Source organism: Thermobia domestica, chromosome 1 (genome assembly GCF_964235325.1).
Source record: "Thermobia domestica chromosome 1, izTheDome1.hap1.1, whole genome shotgun sequence".
NCBI classification, from domain to species: domain Eukaryota; kingdom Metazoa; phylum Arthropoda; class Insecta; order Zygentoma; family Lepismatidae; genus Thermobia; species Thermobia domestica.
Window position 1 is genome coordinate 55050729 of NC_137454.1, and position 18832 is coordinate 55069560.

The 18832-nt window shown below is 36.7% G+C and overlaps 2 protein-coding genes across 2 annotated transcripts in view; both read right to left on the reverse strand.

Moving 5' to 3' along the window:
* Nucleotides 1-18832, reverse strand: part of LOC145684880 (uncharacterized) — a 605514-nt gene that overhangs the window by 103390 nt on the left and 483292 nt on the right. The window lies entirely within an intron of this gene.
* Nucleotides 12926-16243, reverse strand: LOC145666051 (uncharacterized). Its single transcript, XM_081733152.1, has one exon. The coding sequence runs from the start codon at nt 15997-15999 to the stop codon at nt 13330-13332; it is 2670 nt and encodes an 889-aa protein (XP_081589278.1). The 5' UTR covers nt 16000-16243; the 3' UTR covers nt 12926-13329.

Below are 18832 nucleotides of genomic sequence, written 5' to 3' on the forward strand. Positions count from 1 at the left end.
CAAACACCAGAGCAAAAATGAATGCCAAAGGGCAGAAATTTCAACAGTGCAAGTACTTTATAAACTGTTTTATCTACAGACGCCAAACTACTATTTGTCAATGTGAAGGACGGAGTTGGCTTAAATAAAGATGAGAGCAGAAAGAAGGAGGGAAAATGACAAATATTTATTTATTTTTCAATTACGCTACTTATATGTATATCTATCCTCTCCAAAAGCCCCTCATATTTGACTTCTCTTTCATTTTCAATCCATTATGGATGGTAATAAATCAGTAGAATAGAGGGGATGGTTACACAAGAGGAAAAAAAACTGTCTGTTTGTAAAACTAACAAAGACAAATTACATTCCTCCTGTACAGACACTCTTAAAATTGCCTTTTCGCGAATCTTGACTTCTTGGCTGAAGTTTCTGGCGCTCCAAATTGCTTTGAGTAACAGTTGGATCAATAAGAAACGAACGGGAGTTTTCTGCTTGATTTTATTTGCTTCAGTAAAAAGAAAAAAAAAGTTCTTGCAGCAGTTACTGCTGGGAGAAATTGTTTCAGCAAAGTGGTGAAGTGAATGAAGTTCCACACTTTTGTTTTCAGATGACCGCAGTTGCAGGTAGTTCGGATCGCAATTCCTAGAGGCTTCGTTGCATAGCTTATGTCTCTTCGTAGAGTTTCCTTGTCGTGGCTTCCGCTCTTGATGATTTTCTACTCGTGGTTATCCTCGAAAATCATGACATTCTAAAGATGAAGAACTCCTTGGTTTTATCTAAATTGGGAACAAAAACAACAAACAAGATAAGTTTTCTTATTATTTTCAACGAACTTTAAAAAAGTTCGTTACTGAATTCTCTGTCTGTGTGTCTGTGTGTCTGTCCGTCTGTCTGTTATTTCGGATTTTTTTCAATTTTGAACACTGCATTCGATAGAGCATCAAAAACTATCAGAGCACGTGATTAAAATTTTCGCGTCACTCTTACCGTTCCCGAAATATTGGCCAAAAAAATGGCCGGTTTCCAGAAATTTAAGGATTCATATCTCAGGAACCGTAAGTCATAGAGAGATCATATTGGTGTTGATCAATATCTAAAAGGATGGTAAGCATTTTAGTACAAATACTAATCAGTGGCCACTGGCCACCAATTAATATCGTTACGAAAATGTTTAATATTCCATTGGGGATTGGTTACCACCAATATCATCTCTCTATGACTTACCATTCCCGTGATATCGGCCAAAAAATGGCCAATTTCTACATATTTAACGAGCCATAGCTCGGGAACCATAAGTTGTAGAGAGATGATATTGATGTTGATCAATACCTAAGAGGATGGTAAATATTTTGGTACCAAACAGTAACCGGTGGCCTTTGATTTACTGCCTACTGGCCAACTGGCCACCGTTCCCCAGATATTGGCCAAAAAGTTCGAATTTCTAGATATTTAAGCAGCTACGTATATCTCGAGAACTGTGAGTCATAGAGAGATAATATTTTGCTAATTTTTGCGAGAAACAGAAGAAGGTACGAATAAAATGATTTACTTTTACATCTAGGAACAATAACAGTTATCATTCCCGCTCTATTTCTCCATTCTTTTTAAGTTCGTTCTGACAATGGTTTGGAGTTATGGGGCCGCGGTGGCTCAGTGGTAGAGCGTTCACCTCTGGTGCTAGGGGTCCCGGCTTCGATCCCAGCCCCCGCCAAGTGAATTTTGTGGTGGACAAACACCGTGTGCGTGGGTTTTCTCGGGGTTCTCCCGTTTCCTCCCATTTTCTTCATTCCACCATTTCATTCATTACTCATCATCACCGTCTCCTTTAGCCTAACCGGCATAACCGTGGGACGTAAAACTCAAAGATTTCATTTCATTTTCAGTGGTTTGGAGCATTCTCAACTGGTTATTATTTACTCTCTCTTAATCTTCAAGTGAAACAAAACGATACTCCATAATCGATTTTTTTTAAAAAAAAAATAGTTAATTGATTTCGATTTTAGTGTTCCGTTCACCGCCAAGGCTTTCTAAGACGTATACCAACAGCTGAACGTGGGATTCAAACCACATGACCGCTCATCGGAAATCGAACCCGGCCTACGCTAACAAAAGAACCACGAGAAAGCTCGATATACATATATAAGAGGCGTATTCGAAAAGTTAGTACCGTTAAAAAACAGGTTTGTTCAAGCTTAATTTATTTTTACATGAAAGAGTCTACCTTCAACTTTTTTCAACATAGTTTTCACCAATATTCAAACACTTGTAACAGCGGGTGACCAACTCGTCTAAATCTTTCTCAAAGAAGCATCCCGCCAGTGAAGACAACCATAACTCCACAGCGTTTTTTGCGTCGTCGTCACTTTCAAAGCGCTTACCGCTGCCGCACCCACTTTCGTACCATTCCATTACTCATTGCATTTTCACCGTAAGTCTCTTACAATTTGACGATGAATTTCGGCCAGTGTAACATTCCTTGCATTCAAAAACCGGATAACAGAACAAATCTCAGAGTCGGAAGGTTCAGTAATTGTTTTGAACATTGTAAACGATCACAGTACATGGTACCCTAGTGACAACTAAACGATAATGGCGTTAGTGGAAAAACAATTAACCGGTGAAACTAGCGCGCATGTGCGGAGCGCCGACAGTAGCGCTGCAGTGGCATTCAAAGGAAACAGTGCGTACTTGCCGGACACTGGCGGTACGTCTTGTTGAGGAAGGTTTGTACAAGTTGATCACCCGCAAAATAGTTTAAAATGTGCTCTTTCATGAAAAAAAAAAAAAATGGCTTGATCAAACCTGCAGACACGACTCGTATATATATATTGTATATAAAGTGAGAAAATATAATATTTTTAATCGTCGATAAATTAATTAATTTTATCGTTGGTAATACTGATAAAAAAAAATTGAGACAATAAATTAGTTCCCTATTTATTGTAAGGTATTCCTACCTGCTTTGTTAATTAATTTTAAAGGTAAACATAATTCGCAATTTGATTTAAAATGTTTGAATATTGTCAAATGATGCTGCTGATAAATATCTTAAAGGAAAAATGTTCATTGTTTGTGTGGAGTATGAAAGTATGAACATAAATATATATATTTTTTTTTTCGTGTTTCGCTTCAGTATTGGTGGTTTTTTAATCTTAATTTGTAGAGGAGTTTATTTCAGCTTCCATGTTTTTTTTAGATTGTTTTACTAATGATAAGTGCTTCTATTTTAATTTAATTCTTGTGAAGATTGTGTATATTCTGCACCAGATCTGACAAAAGCTCCCTAAATTTGCTCATACTCATGAAAAACTGTGGCCAAAATAAATTACTTTTCTTTGGGAGGGGGGGGAACAAATCGCTCCCACTGGCAAGTTGCTCGAATATGCCTAATGCCACCCTCCTTAATTACAAGTATGTAAATATGTTACTAGCAAAGGAAGAATATTATTATATTCTTTGAGAAAACATTGGGAGTTAATTATAAAGCTATTACGAAAACAAAATAATAACAACCCTATATTTGGCAGTGTTAATCTCAAGCAACATCGCATTCTATTGCGTTATCAGCACGAATTATAACTTCAGTGATCATTTAATTGGTATTATTGCTTTCATACAATATCCATATACATGATTTACAGGTCGCTTCTTTAGATACTTCTAACCTTCGTCAACGGTGTACAATCAAAGTTATCATTGTAGAAGCTTTATCTCCTACGTTTCGCGAAAATTCTTTTTATTTTTTTATTTTTTTTATTTCTGGTTTCTTGCTGTGTAGGAAAATATTTCAACGAAACTGTTGGTAATTACTGAGAGTATTTGTATGATATTTTACTATAATAGGGCAATGCTGCTCAGAAGCTACACATAAGACGTATTTTACGGTAATATTGCTTTGTAATAAACACCCTGTATTTTGTAACCAAAGTACAAAAATACTTTAAAAATTACGAAATTATGTTCAGAAAGACATGATTCAACCATAAAAACAAACTAAATATTTTAATGGTAATGCTATCAATGTTTACCCATTAAAGGGATAAAAAAAATCGTAAAAGTCCTCTTTGCAGCCATGTGCACCAACGAATTTTAAACAAGTGTTCACTCAAACGCGTTCAACATTAAGCTTTCAAGTTTAAACGTGATTCCAGGATTTTTGTTGCACCATTGAAAGTCGAACTTCGGTCAATTTGCAAAATCGACTCTTATTGGTTGTTGTTTTTTGTCTCTAATCTTCGTTTAAGAAAGTAACAAATGAAGAAAGCATACCACGTGCCGGTCTTTTCGACTTTCGAGATTGTGTGACAGAGTTGTGAGTAGTCTAGTTTCAGTGATCGTAATTGTGATGAAAAAAATAATAAAACTAGGAGTAAAACATGTTTCCAAACGCGAGAAATGTGTTGTAATTTCATTAGTGGAAAATACAAAGACATTATTGAATGTAAACAGACTGACTTGGATCAACAAAGTTTAAACCGTCAAATTCGGCCATTCAAGCTAAACCCAAGTTAATCCATCATTTGACCGAGACTTAACCTTGAACGTTGTTGGTGCAACAGACATTTTCACCGAGCTTGGTTATGACTCTCGTTCAACAGTTGAACTTCGTTGGTGCACATGGCCATCAATGACATTGAGTAGCCGTTTGACCGATTAAAAATAGGCATTTATTCCTAGTTTTGAGCCGATCGAAAACAACTATTTCTTTATATATTTCAGTTGTATTTTGTACCACATCTGTGTATCCTAGTAACTGCTGACATATACATAATTGTGCTGAGTAAGATGTTTTTAATAGTAAAAGAGGAAACCATGGCTACTTAAACCACTAGAACTCTGGTTACCTATGAACATTTTCACTGCTACGGCAATCATAGTGACATTCGTGGAATTCAGTACCATCAATACAGCTGCTGTTGCATTGACGGCGAGCTGCTATACACTAGACAGATGGCTTCGAGGGTAGACCCATACAGCCTAAGTTTTGAACTTAATTTTGAATGTTCACAATGTTCTGCAATCTATCAGGGTTGGAAAGAAATATAATGCATCGGTTTTTTTTTTTTTTTTTTTTTTTTTTTTTTTTATTTGTGGACTATTTCAGTAGTGAAAAGGTTAACAGTATAAGGTTTAAGTGAACTAATCTCTATTTATATATAAAATTACACCTGAGTGAATAACCGACTGATTAACACCCAGTCAAATCACTTAAGTTAGAAACTTGAAATTTGGGCACAGCATAGGATTAGGAATTAGATTTCTGGGCATTCGGTATCTATGGCCATGTTCAATGGCGCCGATTTCTCTGTAACTTTGGGGGGGACATTCATAAAAAAATACATACAATACATATAACAATAAAAATACATATTCATAAAAAATACATGGGGTCCACATGAGCTTTAGGAGGCATATGGCCCCCTCGGCCCCCAAGGATCGGCGCCCTTGGCCATGTTAATCGGTCACGTTGAAAAAGCGGTTAAACCCTTCCAATCGAGTGTCCCCACCAGGAATCGAATCCAGGACCCCTCGCACCAAAAGACGAGATCGTTAGCGACTACGCTTCGCGGGGCCACCGGACAGTGCATAGAACTTGTGATGAAAGATACCGCTAAGGAAGGATTTTTTAATATTCTACGTAGAAAAGTGGGAAATACGGATGGTAATTATAATAGTAAATTATTCCTATCTCTGAATCTCTGAAGGGTAAAAACATTGAATTTGGTGTGTAAACTTCCCATTTAAAATAACAGGACATGTGCTTTACTGTATTTTGTTGTGTCTCTAGAAGAGAAGAAAAAGACGGAAATAGAAAAGGGTGGAGTTACAATTGTTATAATAGGATAGTTATATCTTGATTTCTTTAAGGTCAGAAACATTTAATTTGGTCTTCTCATTTAAGATAATTACAGACACGTTTCAGTAGAGCCGTAACTTGTGGGAGGCAGGGAGGGCAACTGCCCCCCAGGGAAGCTCCCAACCGTTCTAGGGGGGGCCTATTTTAAGACAAAATTTTCTTACTCCATATATGATACGAACATGAAATTATAAATGAAGCATCAAACAGGTTCACTACAATACATAAACAAAATTGCACAAAAGGTAAATATAACACAAATGATTCGTGGGAACATTTCAGTAAATAATGTCTACTATTAGGGGCCCTAGAAATAATATTTTTTCGTATGGCTTTGAGATTTGTCAATATTGTCCCCAAAATTAATTTGCCATGTATGGAACGGGCCCAGGGGGCGTAACTAACGGCCCCGCAGACCTTACCGTGCGGAAGGGCCCACAGGCCCCGGGGGGGCATAGACAGAAATCAAAGATAATTATTTCCCACTTCACTAGGTATGTAGGTTTCATTCCGTCTCTGGTAATGAATGACATACAATAAAAGATAATTATTTCCCACCTCACTAGATTTGAAGATTTCTTCCCTTCTCTGGTAATGAATGACATACAATCAAAGATAATTGTTTCCCACCTTACTAGATATGTAATTTGCAATTATCTAATCTAGCATACTTTGTGGATATGGTAGCGTAGCCGGTAAAACGACTACCTGCCAACTGTGTGTCCCGTTTTCGATCCTGATGAGGTCGAAAGCGTTTGGTAGCTGTTGATTGTGTTGTTGTGTAACGATCATTTAATTGCATTGGATCAGGTCTCTTGTTAAATTATAAGGGTCGTTAGCAAAGCATCCGTATATTAGTGTTGGAGATTTCTTTCCCCAAAATATTTTTTCTCTAGAAAAACTTCACTTCATACTGTGACAGAATACAACTATGTTTAAAGTACGTACCATTTTATTTTTATTTTATTTTATTTTATTTTATTTTATTTTATTTTATTTTATTTTATTTTTTTACAAAAGTAATGATTTAATCTAAACTTTCCAGACTTAAAACTTAAATAGAATTCTAAATATTGTGAGGAAACATATGAACGCTTGGATGCCTACCTAAATCGATATTGGCAAATCAAAACTATAGCTATAAAGTTTATGGATTTATAATTTACTATTTACAAAAATATATGATTTTCCTGAAAAATTATAAATTTAAGCAATATACCTTATTAGAGTTGATGATAGAAAATAAAGTTTAAAATTTTTTTAAAAAAATAGGTAATAGGAAAAAGAAGAAACAGCATACTTGGCCATCTTATTCAGCACTCCGATTGCATCACCGTGTTGATAGAGAGAAAGGAAGAAGGAAAACCAGGAAGAGCAAGACCAAGGATAGAATATCTAGATGGAGTTACGAAAAAGAGACCTTATCAAAGTATAAAACAGCATTCCCAAGAGAGAGAATTTTTTTTAAAATTCCTTGTTGCTCACCAACCTATGGCTGAGGCGAGAAAGAAGAAGACAGTTGATGAAATTTGTTGACACGTTTTCCTGAAAATTATGCAATCTAACTTCTGTCTTTGCTATTTGTTTAGTATAATGCTGAGGATAATTTTCTTTTATTTGTTCTCGTTTCAGAGATAAAATAGTATTATATAATGATCAGTGTTGTATATTACGTATAGTCTACGTTGTAGAAAAGAAATCTAGAATGGAACTACTAAAATGAACATTGTGAACACACACATAGACGAGCAAAGAGAAAAGTGCACTTTCATCCATATTTCTGTTGCACACCATTCTTTTGAGTCTTGTGTACATGAAAATTGAATACATTACAGGTCATTTATTTCCAAAGAGAATCGCCAATAATAAAAAAAAAAAGAAATTTGAACGATTAGGAAAAAAAAGTGCTTTAGCTGCAGTTAGGTAAGCAAGTCTTTGTACGCTTGGCACTTTTTTCTTTCTTTTTTCTTTTTCTTTTTCTTTTACATACTACCAAAGCGTTTACACCACGAGAGTAAAAACACGCTTTTTAAAAGTTTTTCGTCTCTTTATTTCTTTCTTTTTTGTTAAAATAAAAGAATGCTGATTCTGCTTTGCGGTCCCTTTTTTTAATTTTTTTATTTCTTCTTCTAAAACTTTTTTTTATGCTTTGCTAATGTTCGAAGTGGTGAGGTTACTCAATACGGTACAAGAGGATGGGTACTCGCTGCAGAATCTACTCTTTACCCACATTCTAGTACTTTCTACCCTACTAGCTACTCCATCTACGCCTTCTCTCTCTCTTTTTTTTTTTTTTTACGCTGAAACCCTCAAGAGATAGAGCTTCCGCGATCTGATCGAAAAAACACGGACTTCTGGAGTCTGTCCAGAAACACTCAAGTCTTTCATAGGCGTGGTAAAGGTGAAAGTTTAAAGTCTTCAATGGCTCTGTCTACTTAAAAATCAGAATAGAAAACAAAGATAAATAGACAGTGCAAAACCAATATAAAAAGGAAAGAAAAACACTTTAAGAAATACAGCAAGAAAAATTTCAGAATTAGAGACTTTTTTTTAACATGTGAAGGAAACCTTTTTTTTTTTTTTTTTTTTTGCGTACGAAGGAAACTTTACTGGCGGACAGCCCCTACGCTTTATATATATTGGAGTAAATCCATGTTGTGTTCACTTACTATGCAAAGTTCGATACTTTCGTAAACTTCTTATAGTAAAAATACTGATCGTTAGCATATCAAACTTTTTTTCTTTTAATGAGACATTCCGAATACAGTAGAGTACCGATAACTCGGCCGAATGTGGGTCGAAGGGTGGCCGAGTTTACGAAAATCCCGGGTTATCGGGAATGGGGATAAAAAAAGAATAAGTACGAGTATTTCTTCAGAAAATACAGTACTGTACTTGTATGTATTTTCTATTGGTTGCCTGAGAACAGAACAAAGAATAAACTAGCCAATTATCCTTAAGAGTCTTCATCCCGGCGAAATTAAAATACCGCTAATTTTACAGTAATTATGTGATATCTTCAAATAGATAAAAGATAATCGGAATGCGGAACAAGAGCGCCCTAGATAATATTATTTTACATGAGAAACCGTTATCACGACTCACTTATCTGCTTTCGATTTCGAGCCATTTTGAAAATCGGCATTTATTTTCGCGTTTCTAAACAGCTGGAAACGGAAAGCCATTAGGTGATTTGTGATAACGGTACCTCATGCAAAATAATATTGTCTAGGGCGCTCTTGTTCCATATTTCAATTATCTTTTATCTATTTGAAGATATCACCTAATTACTGTAAAATTAGCGGTATTTTAATTTCGCCGGGATGAAGACTCTTAAACATAGGAAAAGCACGTACTTTATTAAAGTATAGAGCCTTTACTATACATGAAAATGAATTTAATGAATACACACTGTACAGTAATTTACCCGATACGACAGACCTCAGAAAAATACCCGGCAATGACCTTAAACGGGTCTGTACGCGGGATTCTTTCGCCTTGTCAGGGTGTGGTCGAGTTATCCGGTTGTTGAGTTCTCAGTTTTAGTGACTACTGTAGTACGAATGAAGTCAACGAAAGTTACGTGCAAACTGAACACCTAGTAATTAGATTTGGGGTATTTGAGTTGTTGGTAATCATCAAATTGCTCTGTTGTAGCCAGTTTTCGTGGCTATATCTACGTACAGTTTGTTAAAGTCTTAGAGAAACATAATTTCAAAATTAATGGATGATTATTTTGACCATTTATAGTGTACTTCCACAAAAAAACGTTTTTGTTGAATTCGGCCTTATGAGAGATGGTCTCATGGTCTTCGGTGCAACCTCTCAAAATTACCCTTCCTTACCCTTAAATTTATCATTCTTCAGTTTGATTGTATTGTTTTCAAAGAAAAATTATCCCCTCAAATTATCTCTTGGGTGCAAACTGAGCCCTAAAAACCCGTCTATGGGCACCCGTGGCCCTTACTAATTGGAACGTATCATTTTTCTTACTGGCACTGTATTTCTACAGGTCAACAATGATGACTTGATGGCTGGCAGAATTTGAAAACAAAGTCGTATAACAAACATTAGTTTGCCAAATGCATAATTTATGCATATGATTTATTTTAGATAAATTGTTGTAAACAGATACCAATGAAAGAGGTCATTGTGATTCACTGCTAGAATGCTTACCTTTAGTGAGAGAGAACGCTGATTATATCCCATGTTAGTTTTTTTGTGGACAACATCGTGAGTTCTTCTCCCTCCACCAATTATTTGGTAAATGCCAACGAAATGTTCTTTTAGTTTGTAAATTCCTAAAAGACCAATTCTAGTATATATTTACTTACATTTTGTCTTTCTATACTTGCTGTATGCAGAGCCGTAGCTAGGGAAGGGGCCAAGCGGGACGGTCGCCCCGGGCACTGATAGTAAGAGGGCGCCGAACGAGCACGAAGAAATTTTAAAAAAAGTGTTCGAAATGGGTAAACGACGCGTCGCCCCGAAAAAAAAGTATTGGCGAACTGTTGAATCAATATGGTTGTCGGTTTGCAAAGAAATAGATTTGTTAAAAATAGATTTTTCTTGCTCGATCTGATCGGAACCCGAACGTTTCAATAGGAGTCACAAGTTTTTACTCGGACTTAAAAAAATTATTATATATGATTTGTTAATGACGATGTGATATGCAAGGCGCTGAGTAATGACTTATAGTGTACACAGGAGCGTTTTCAAAACCAGAACAAGAACGTAAGACGAATACTGGTATTTGGACCCAAGAGGAATGGGAATGGGAAATAGCGGAAACTTCATAAGGAGGAACTGTATAATTTATATCGTTTACCAAACATTGTTAGAGTTATCAAATCTAGGAGGCTCACTCAGGTGGGCAAGTCATATAGCCAGAATGGAAGAAGTAGGGAAATTTCAACTGGAAATCCAATCGGCAAACGACCATTAGGAAGACTTAGGGACAGATGGGAGGACAATGTTAAGATGGATTTCGCAGAAATAGGAATACAAAGTAGAAACTGGATCCAGTTGGCTGAGAACAGAAGTCAATGGAGAGATTTTATAAACACATTGAACCTCCGGGTTTCATAGGCCATAGAATTAGCTACTTATTTAGTATGAAACGTTCTAAACACTTGTAAATTTCAATAAGTGTTCTCCAAGTGGACTTGTATACAACCATGGGTAGTTTTGTCAAGTGTAGCAAAAAAGGTCCAAAGTGGGCCTCATGAAAACAGCTCTTATTTATAAGAACCCATAATGATCACTTTAGGCTGTTGCAATGGTCTGTTCAAGCAGCTTGCTATATATATATAACGTAGCATAACAATAAAAGCTGCTTCTCTTATATGTAAAAAAAAAAAAAAAAAAGAAAAAAGAAAAAGAAAGAAAAAAAGAAACTTGGTAAGGTGAGTGTAGGGGACACCGAATTCTACTTCGCCCAGGGCGCCGAAATCTCTAGCTACGGCTCTGGCTGTATGTAATCCGATAGGAAATTTTTACACATTTCCTTTTAAAGAAGACTGTATTTTTTAAAAAAGATTACTTATTTTTCTTGTTTTTATTAACTTTTGTTCTTTCTGTTCAAAATAATGATTTCAAAAAAAAATCGGAAGGGGCTGAAGCTCCATCAGCTCCCTATCTACGTACGCCACTGATTTGAAAAGTTAATTTCTTCATAGTAAATGAAACAACTTCAAATTTGTCATTACTACAAATTCTAAGTGTATCGAGTAAAAAAGAGTAATTGTTAAAGCGTGTGCACTTTCTCAATAACAAAGTTAGCTTTCTCCCTTGTAGACAGACAAAATAACAAACTGTGTTATCCTTACTGATGAGTTGCTTTTGAAATACTTTGTAATATGCATAATAAACAGTTTGCTCACCGGTGGTCATTATAAGACAGTTTTATAATGCTTAAATTGACGTAATCTTTCTGACCTCTGAACTTACCTCCCAGGATACATGTTAATTCACTCACATTTGACATTAATTTGTGGTAATTTTCCCTGTGAAATGTAGTTGAGAATGTGAGAGGTCAGGGACTGAAGTCGATGTGTGTATATATGTATATCTACGTACTGACAGTTGGGCTCTCTCATTGCTCGTAATTGCAACATGATCTCGCTTCTACAATAGTAAAAGTTCCACTAAAGAAATAATGGAAAACGATTTTAAAGAAAATGTCGATACTTCAAAAGTGTAATGCAGAATGAACCTAGAACTTTGATAATGACGCACAGAAAATCAGACTAACTATCATCAAGGGGGATTGGTGGTTCAGTGGTAGAGTCCTTATCTCTGATCTGACGAGCTTTCTCTTCGCTCACTGATCACGTGAGTTTTTCCTTGTCTCCCACAGTCTCATTCCACCAATTATTTCATCATCATGATCCGCTTTCATTATTTATTTACTTATTTTGGTCTAAAAAGCATATGTATGTGACACTAAATGAAAAAATATTTCATTTCTAATTTATTTGTTTCCATGGCTGAAATACAGGGTATGATAATGAAATTCTTTGAATACATCTATAAAAAGCATACTACGGAATTATTGAGCTAGTATTGCCTTCGAATTTTATTCCAGTAGAATTATCAAAAACATGACACTTTAGAAACATTCATAACGTAAATACTTTAGAGTTTGATGTCTGTTTTATTATGATTATTATTTGACCCCTTGAGCATTTGTTTTTACTGTATAACATGTGATCCCATCTATTTTCTCCTTTAAGAAGCATTGCAACGGCGAAGTTCACTGAACTCAGAAGATCCGAGTTATGCAACAACGAGGAAACAAATAATAATTCCCGCTTGCTTCCTTTCTTTCTGTCCCTCTCTCTTAATGCATGATATATGGTGTGTGAGTGGGTATCTATGGTGCTACGTCACCTCACAAACGAAGCACACTTTAAATAATGCTTGTTCTTTCATTAGATTTCATTCAACGTTCACAGCTAGTCTTCGAACGTTCCATTTAAAACATTTAAACTGGGTTAGAAGAAGAGTTAGGAGCTTTAGGTACGATCAGGGCGTCTTAAACAATAAGTGGAGGAACTGCTGTAGTACTATGTTTCCTCCGCACAGCGGCGCTAGCTCCGTTTGGTCTGAACTTTCCCTCGGAACAACAACGTCCAATGTAAAGAACGCTAATTTGATCGAAGTTAAAAAAAAAAATATAGCACAATACAAATGAAAAATATTTGAACAAACACTAATCAAAAAACAGTGTTTGAATTAATCTTCCGAACGAGGGGAGATATATTTGTGTATTTTCAGTATATATAAGAGGGAAATGGTCATCCCTGCCAGGTATGAAATGTTATTTCTGTGATACGAGCCGGTTATAAACTTTTACAAGAGATTGATTTCCCCGCCATTCCCCGTTAATTTGAACACTTTCAATAAATATGCATTAAACTGAAAATTCAACTTAAAGATTAAAAAAAAAAAAAAAAGCAAAAACATGCGTTAAAATAGTAAACTTACCTTTAATGGGAAGCTACTTTCATTAATTTCCTCGCGCTTTGTGCACTGGATTTTGATCTCAATTCCTTTGAAATCTGCTTGGCATGAAAAATAAAACGACACTTTATGTAGTGAAAAACCAGTTTAGGCAGATACAGGAGCACGTGATCTTCGGAACATCCTAAATTTCTGTTTGCTGGGAGTTCGTACAACATGTCTATACAGTCTGAAAATATATCCCCCCATAGAGCGTTCTCTTTTTGTATTTTATTTTCTACTGCCAAATCAACCCGTTTCATGGTATCGAAAAAGGCAAGAGAAGGGTACTTCAGATATTTTTGTTCATTGCCGCCGAAGTCTCGCAATTTGCACAGAAGTTCCACGTTAGTGAGAACAACACCGTCTAATTGCGAATGGCTTTCCAATAATTGCACACATTCGCTGCAATCAACAAGTTTTTTACTTGCTGCATGAAGTACGTACCCGCACAAGTAATACACAATGTTATCATTTGCTCTTGTTGTATTTCCACTAACTGACAGATCTAGAGGATTTAACTCAGGCTCCAAATCTGTTAACGTAATAGTGTCTTTTATTTTGCTCTCTACACTCTCCTTGATAGTTTTACTTTTGGTGACTTCTGCTCGAGCCAGAGATCGCATTTGCTTTGTAAAGGAAGTGAGTCTTTCGTCAACTTCATTTACACAGTTGGCTGTAGAGGAAAGCACACCTTTAACTGGCACGTATATTGATTGTAATAAATGTAACTGAAGGAAGTCGATAGAAGTAGGATGATCATCACTGCTTAAACCTCGGATAAGTCCAAAGTGCCTTTCCGCAGGATCTTGATTTAGTTTTGCGGTCAAGATGTATTTGTATCCTGCTTCCCAGAGAGATTCTGACAAGTCGAGTGTGCTTTTGATTGTCACACGAAGTGACTCCAAAGTCTGTTTCGAAGCGAATGTGTTTTCATTACTTTCCAGAATTTCATAAAAAGACTTTAAAACTAAATGTTTCCTGTCGTTCCTCTGAATTCCCTTAACTGGCAATTTTGCATTCATTGCATCGAACAGGTTGTTCAAGTCGCGCGTAAATAGTTGTGTCCCTTCGCTACCTTCAAACCCGTGAACACCAAGTTCTCGATAAAATTCTAAGCCTGTGGCAACCGAATTACTGAGGAGCTGCACGGCCAACTTCACACTCATTTTTTGAAAAGCTCGCGGATTGATGTGAGACGAAGTTAAATGAGGCGTTACTCTTTTACTGCTGGACTTTGTGTCTATGTCATAAAGCTTCTCATAATATGAATATTCTACATCATGTCCGTCGTAAGTGGCTTTATTTACTTTGCGCAAATGATTTCTGATACATTTAATTTCGTGACAGATGTCCCCCAGAACAAAAATCTTTCTATTAGAGTCACACGGGTTTACGATGAAATTTTTCACATTCCCTGTCTTTCCCGAAATACCCAGTTCATTCCATGCTTTTTTATTTGGCTGACTCCCATCACACGTAAATGCCACAACCCTTACATTATTATTCTCTAATTGTAGAATAATTTGCAGAATAATTTTTGCTAGGATGGAACCTGGAGTTGAATTTTTTGACAAGAAGGCAGCAATAGGTTGAACCCAGTTTTTCATAAGAGGCACAATAAAAAATACTAACGCATGGTCACCAAGAACTCCCTTATCTTCACTTGGAGTGAATTCCCCCAGATTTACAAACCCATCAAATGTACATCGACTGGAATTGTATCTTATATCTTCTCTCAACTTGACTTCATCAAATATTAACACACAATTCCGATGATTTTCATCACTGTCCTCCATGTTTTCTGAAATTGCTTGTAAAGCATGAGGGTTCAGACCATAATCACATTTCAGTCCCCGCGATAATTTTCTTAAAAGAGAAACTGATGGCAAAGGCAACAATTCATGTTTGACACAATGCTCATAACCCTTCCTAGACTTGATTAACAATAACAAACTCTCCAGAATAAACTCTGGTTCGTATCGCATGCCTCGTGAACTTGTCTCACTTTTCTTAGTCATCGTGCGGATCACAAGTTTTTGTTTTTCACTTAACTTTTGAATTCTATATTTACAAACGATAGATTTCAATTTTACTATTTGTTTGCGATATTCACGTTGTTTCTTCTTGTTTGCTGCGAGCAAACGTTTAAGTCTATTCACATCCTTTCGTAACCGCGTTACTTCGTTTGATAAGTCGATACCGGAAATTGAAACCGAAGATTTGCTGTTGTTAATGGATTGCAGGCTTTCATCCACGGATTTCGTCTGGTGAAAATTGTCCTCTGCTCGAGCAGTTGTCACACGTTTCTTCTTCTGAGGGGAGCAACGAGGTTTGGGCGCTTTCCTTTTCCGAGGTTCGAAACTGAGGTAGCTTGGAATACCCGGAAATTTATGCGGCACTGCATTCTCAGTTAATTTCCATTTTCCGCGAGCTAATTCCACACTTTTCCCATTTATCGTAAAAGTATCCGCTTTCACCAACATCTCCTCGCTAAAATGTAAATCGCACACACGGTCAGTCAGGGTCAGCACTCGGTCAACTCGAGGGATTTTTTTGTTCCATTCCTCTAAAGAAGATTTCGAAGGCCTAAACAAATGTCTACCATCTCCTTTACGGTATCCAGATTTGCAGCCTGGCACAAAACAACTAGGCATCTTGTCAATTAAGCTATTTAGTATTTTACCACCACCACCACAACTATACTAAACAACCAATAAAAGAATCAATAGTTACCACCACCACCATAACTACAACCACCACTAAACACCCAATAAAATAATTAAACAAACAAAAGAAAAATTAAATAGCCAGTTAGCCACCATAAAAACACTACCCTCCGAAACGAGAAACGAGAAACCCGCTCTTCCTTTCAGACCAAACGCTCGACGCGCCATCTGGTATTGGAATTTGGAACTATGTTTTGTGAACTATAGTGGTATATGGCAGTTCCTTCACTTATTGTTTAAGACGCCCTGGTACGATCTTTTTCTTGTAAACCTAAAAACGGTCTTCAGAAAGTACCCAATGTATCAAATGTTGTCTCTAGATGAGATTAAAATTCATTTTTCCAGCATCTTTTAGAGACGTTTTTCCTTTTATCCTCTTAATTTGACTCTAATTTCCTCATCCTCTTCTCTAGTGATACTTTCCTAATATTTTACCCCAGTGATTTCGATCATAAAATCTCTTTTAGTTAATATATTTTGTGTTGTTTTAGCCGTACAAGAAAAAGTTAGGATTAGGATTAGGAATTAGATTTCTGGGCTTTCGACATCTTAGCCCGTCACATATGAGGGATGACGTGCGTCGGCGATCACACTACACGGGGAATGGAAAGGAAGAAAGGGGCATGGGACCATTATATGAGATACCATCCCGGCATTTGCCTGGTATAAATAAGGAAAACCCAATAAAACTTTCATTCAGAATGGCTGGCTAGAGAAAGCTGTTACACCTTTCTGACCGAGTGTCCCCACCGGGGACCACTCGCACTAAAGGCGAGAGCGTTAACGACTATGCTACGCGGGACACCTACACAACAGAAGACAGTAGAGTTCCGCAAATCCGGATATCTTAACATTCCGTATAACTCGACGATCACTTTCTTTTTATAGCATTATGATTTGTGCTAGTCAGGTTAAACATTATCTTTGTACTGTAATGTGGTAGTCTATTAAGAGCTAGACTAAAGTAGACATAGCCTATACGGTGCAAAAAGATACAGAAATATTCTAGGTTGCTGTGGTATTGCAATTACAGTACCTATTTATAGGTATGAATGTCCGCATGCTTTCCCGCTCTGTACACGGATTTGTTACGGTCAATTCTTTCTAGATGTAACTCGGTTCTTGGAAGAGTCTAACAAATTTGTTAACAGGGTTTGTACTTTTTGTAGAAATTCCCATTTATCCCATTCCACCTCTCAGTAACGAAGTGGCTGAAGGAAATGAGGTAGCCGCTGTCAATCACCATTCATATTTCTCCACGTTGTTACTAGCCGTTGGTAGCCTTGTCCGAAGATTTAAGTAGGTATCCTATTGTAAGTTTAACTTACACATTAGAAAAATTCGTAAGAAAATATGATGAGTTGGGAACAGTCCATCCTATTCCGTAAAACTCGACATTTTCGGAACTTGCTTCTTCTCAGTTCCACGTATTAAAAAAAAAAAATACTGTAAAATAGAACCAGGCTTACATTTAATATCTTAGTTTAACGTTGCTTATGTTTCTTCCTTCCTATGGTGACAGCTAATAAAGTATGCAACCCATTATATAGATAATATAGATATATAGGTATTATATTATATCATCATCATAGGTATTCTGGCATTAATGCCAAGTCACTTGCAGCAACTTAGAAACTTCCATGCTCTGCGGTCTCCCGCTAACCTCTTCGTCTTCACGTATAAGTTTTGATACCATCCATCAATTGTACCCTCCTTTGCCTCTCGCTCTATTTCCGACTACCATACCATCTAGCACGTCCCGCATGATATAGTTCCTTCTTAGCCAATGTCCGAACCTGTTTCTCTTGCTCTTCATTCCTCTCCCCACCCACATTTCGAAAGTTTCAAGACATTTTTCATCACTCTTGCATGACGTCCATGTTTCTGCCCCACACAGTAGCTATAATACTCCACAAGAAGCATTTATATAAGTCTTTTATTCAACTTTTTATTCAAGATCCCACAAAACAGACTGTTTCTCCTCCTAAAGTTTTTTTTCCCGCTATTCATATCCTTATTTTTCATTTCACATTCGCACTTCACATCATCACTATTAATACTACACAGGTCGGAATGACAAACATCTTGGCATTTGAAGGCGGCGCTCCAAGTTCCCTTTAAATGCTGCTAGCAAATGAGAGGCCACGTTTATTTTGCATACATCCACGTCTATTCCCTCTCACCTGATCGCGCTGTAGTTTATCTGCTTAGCCATAGCCACACCCCTTTAACTTGGCAACGTCGCGTCAGAGCTTGAGTTTTATTCGTTTAGCTGAAATGCCAAGATGTTTGTCACAGGCTTTAGACACCTGTTCTATTTTCACCTCTCCTACTTTTATATTTGACACCAACCGTTTCGTTTTGATCAACATGGCTTTTGTCTTCTTAGCTTTTATTTTCATCCCATCTTGTCTTTTATTTTTATCAGCCCTTCCTCCAGTTTCCTAATATCGTATTGATTTTCTTTTCAGATTCCACAACAAGCGCCATATCATCTGCAAGCCGTATACACCTAAACATTCTACCTCCTACCGAAGTGCCGTCTTCATTATGTAGGCTCTTTTTCATTCTCTCTTCTAGATTGATATTAAATAATATAGGAGATAGACAGCATCCCTGCTGAAACTCCCTCCCAATTGCACTCTCCTCTGTCATTTCCTTCCCTATTCGAACACTTAGACTTTTTCCTAGATCAATAAATACAACATATATGTCTTTTCATTTTTCTATAAACCTTTCACTAACTACCTCTAATAACTCA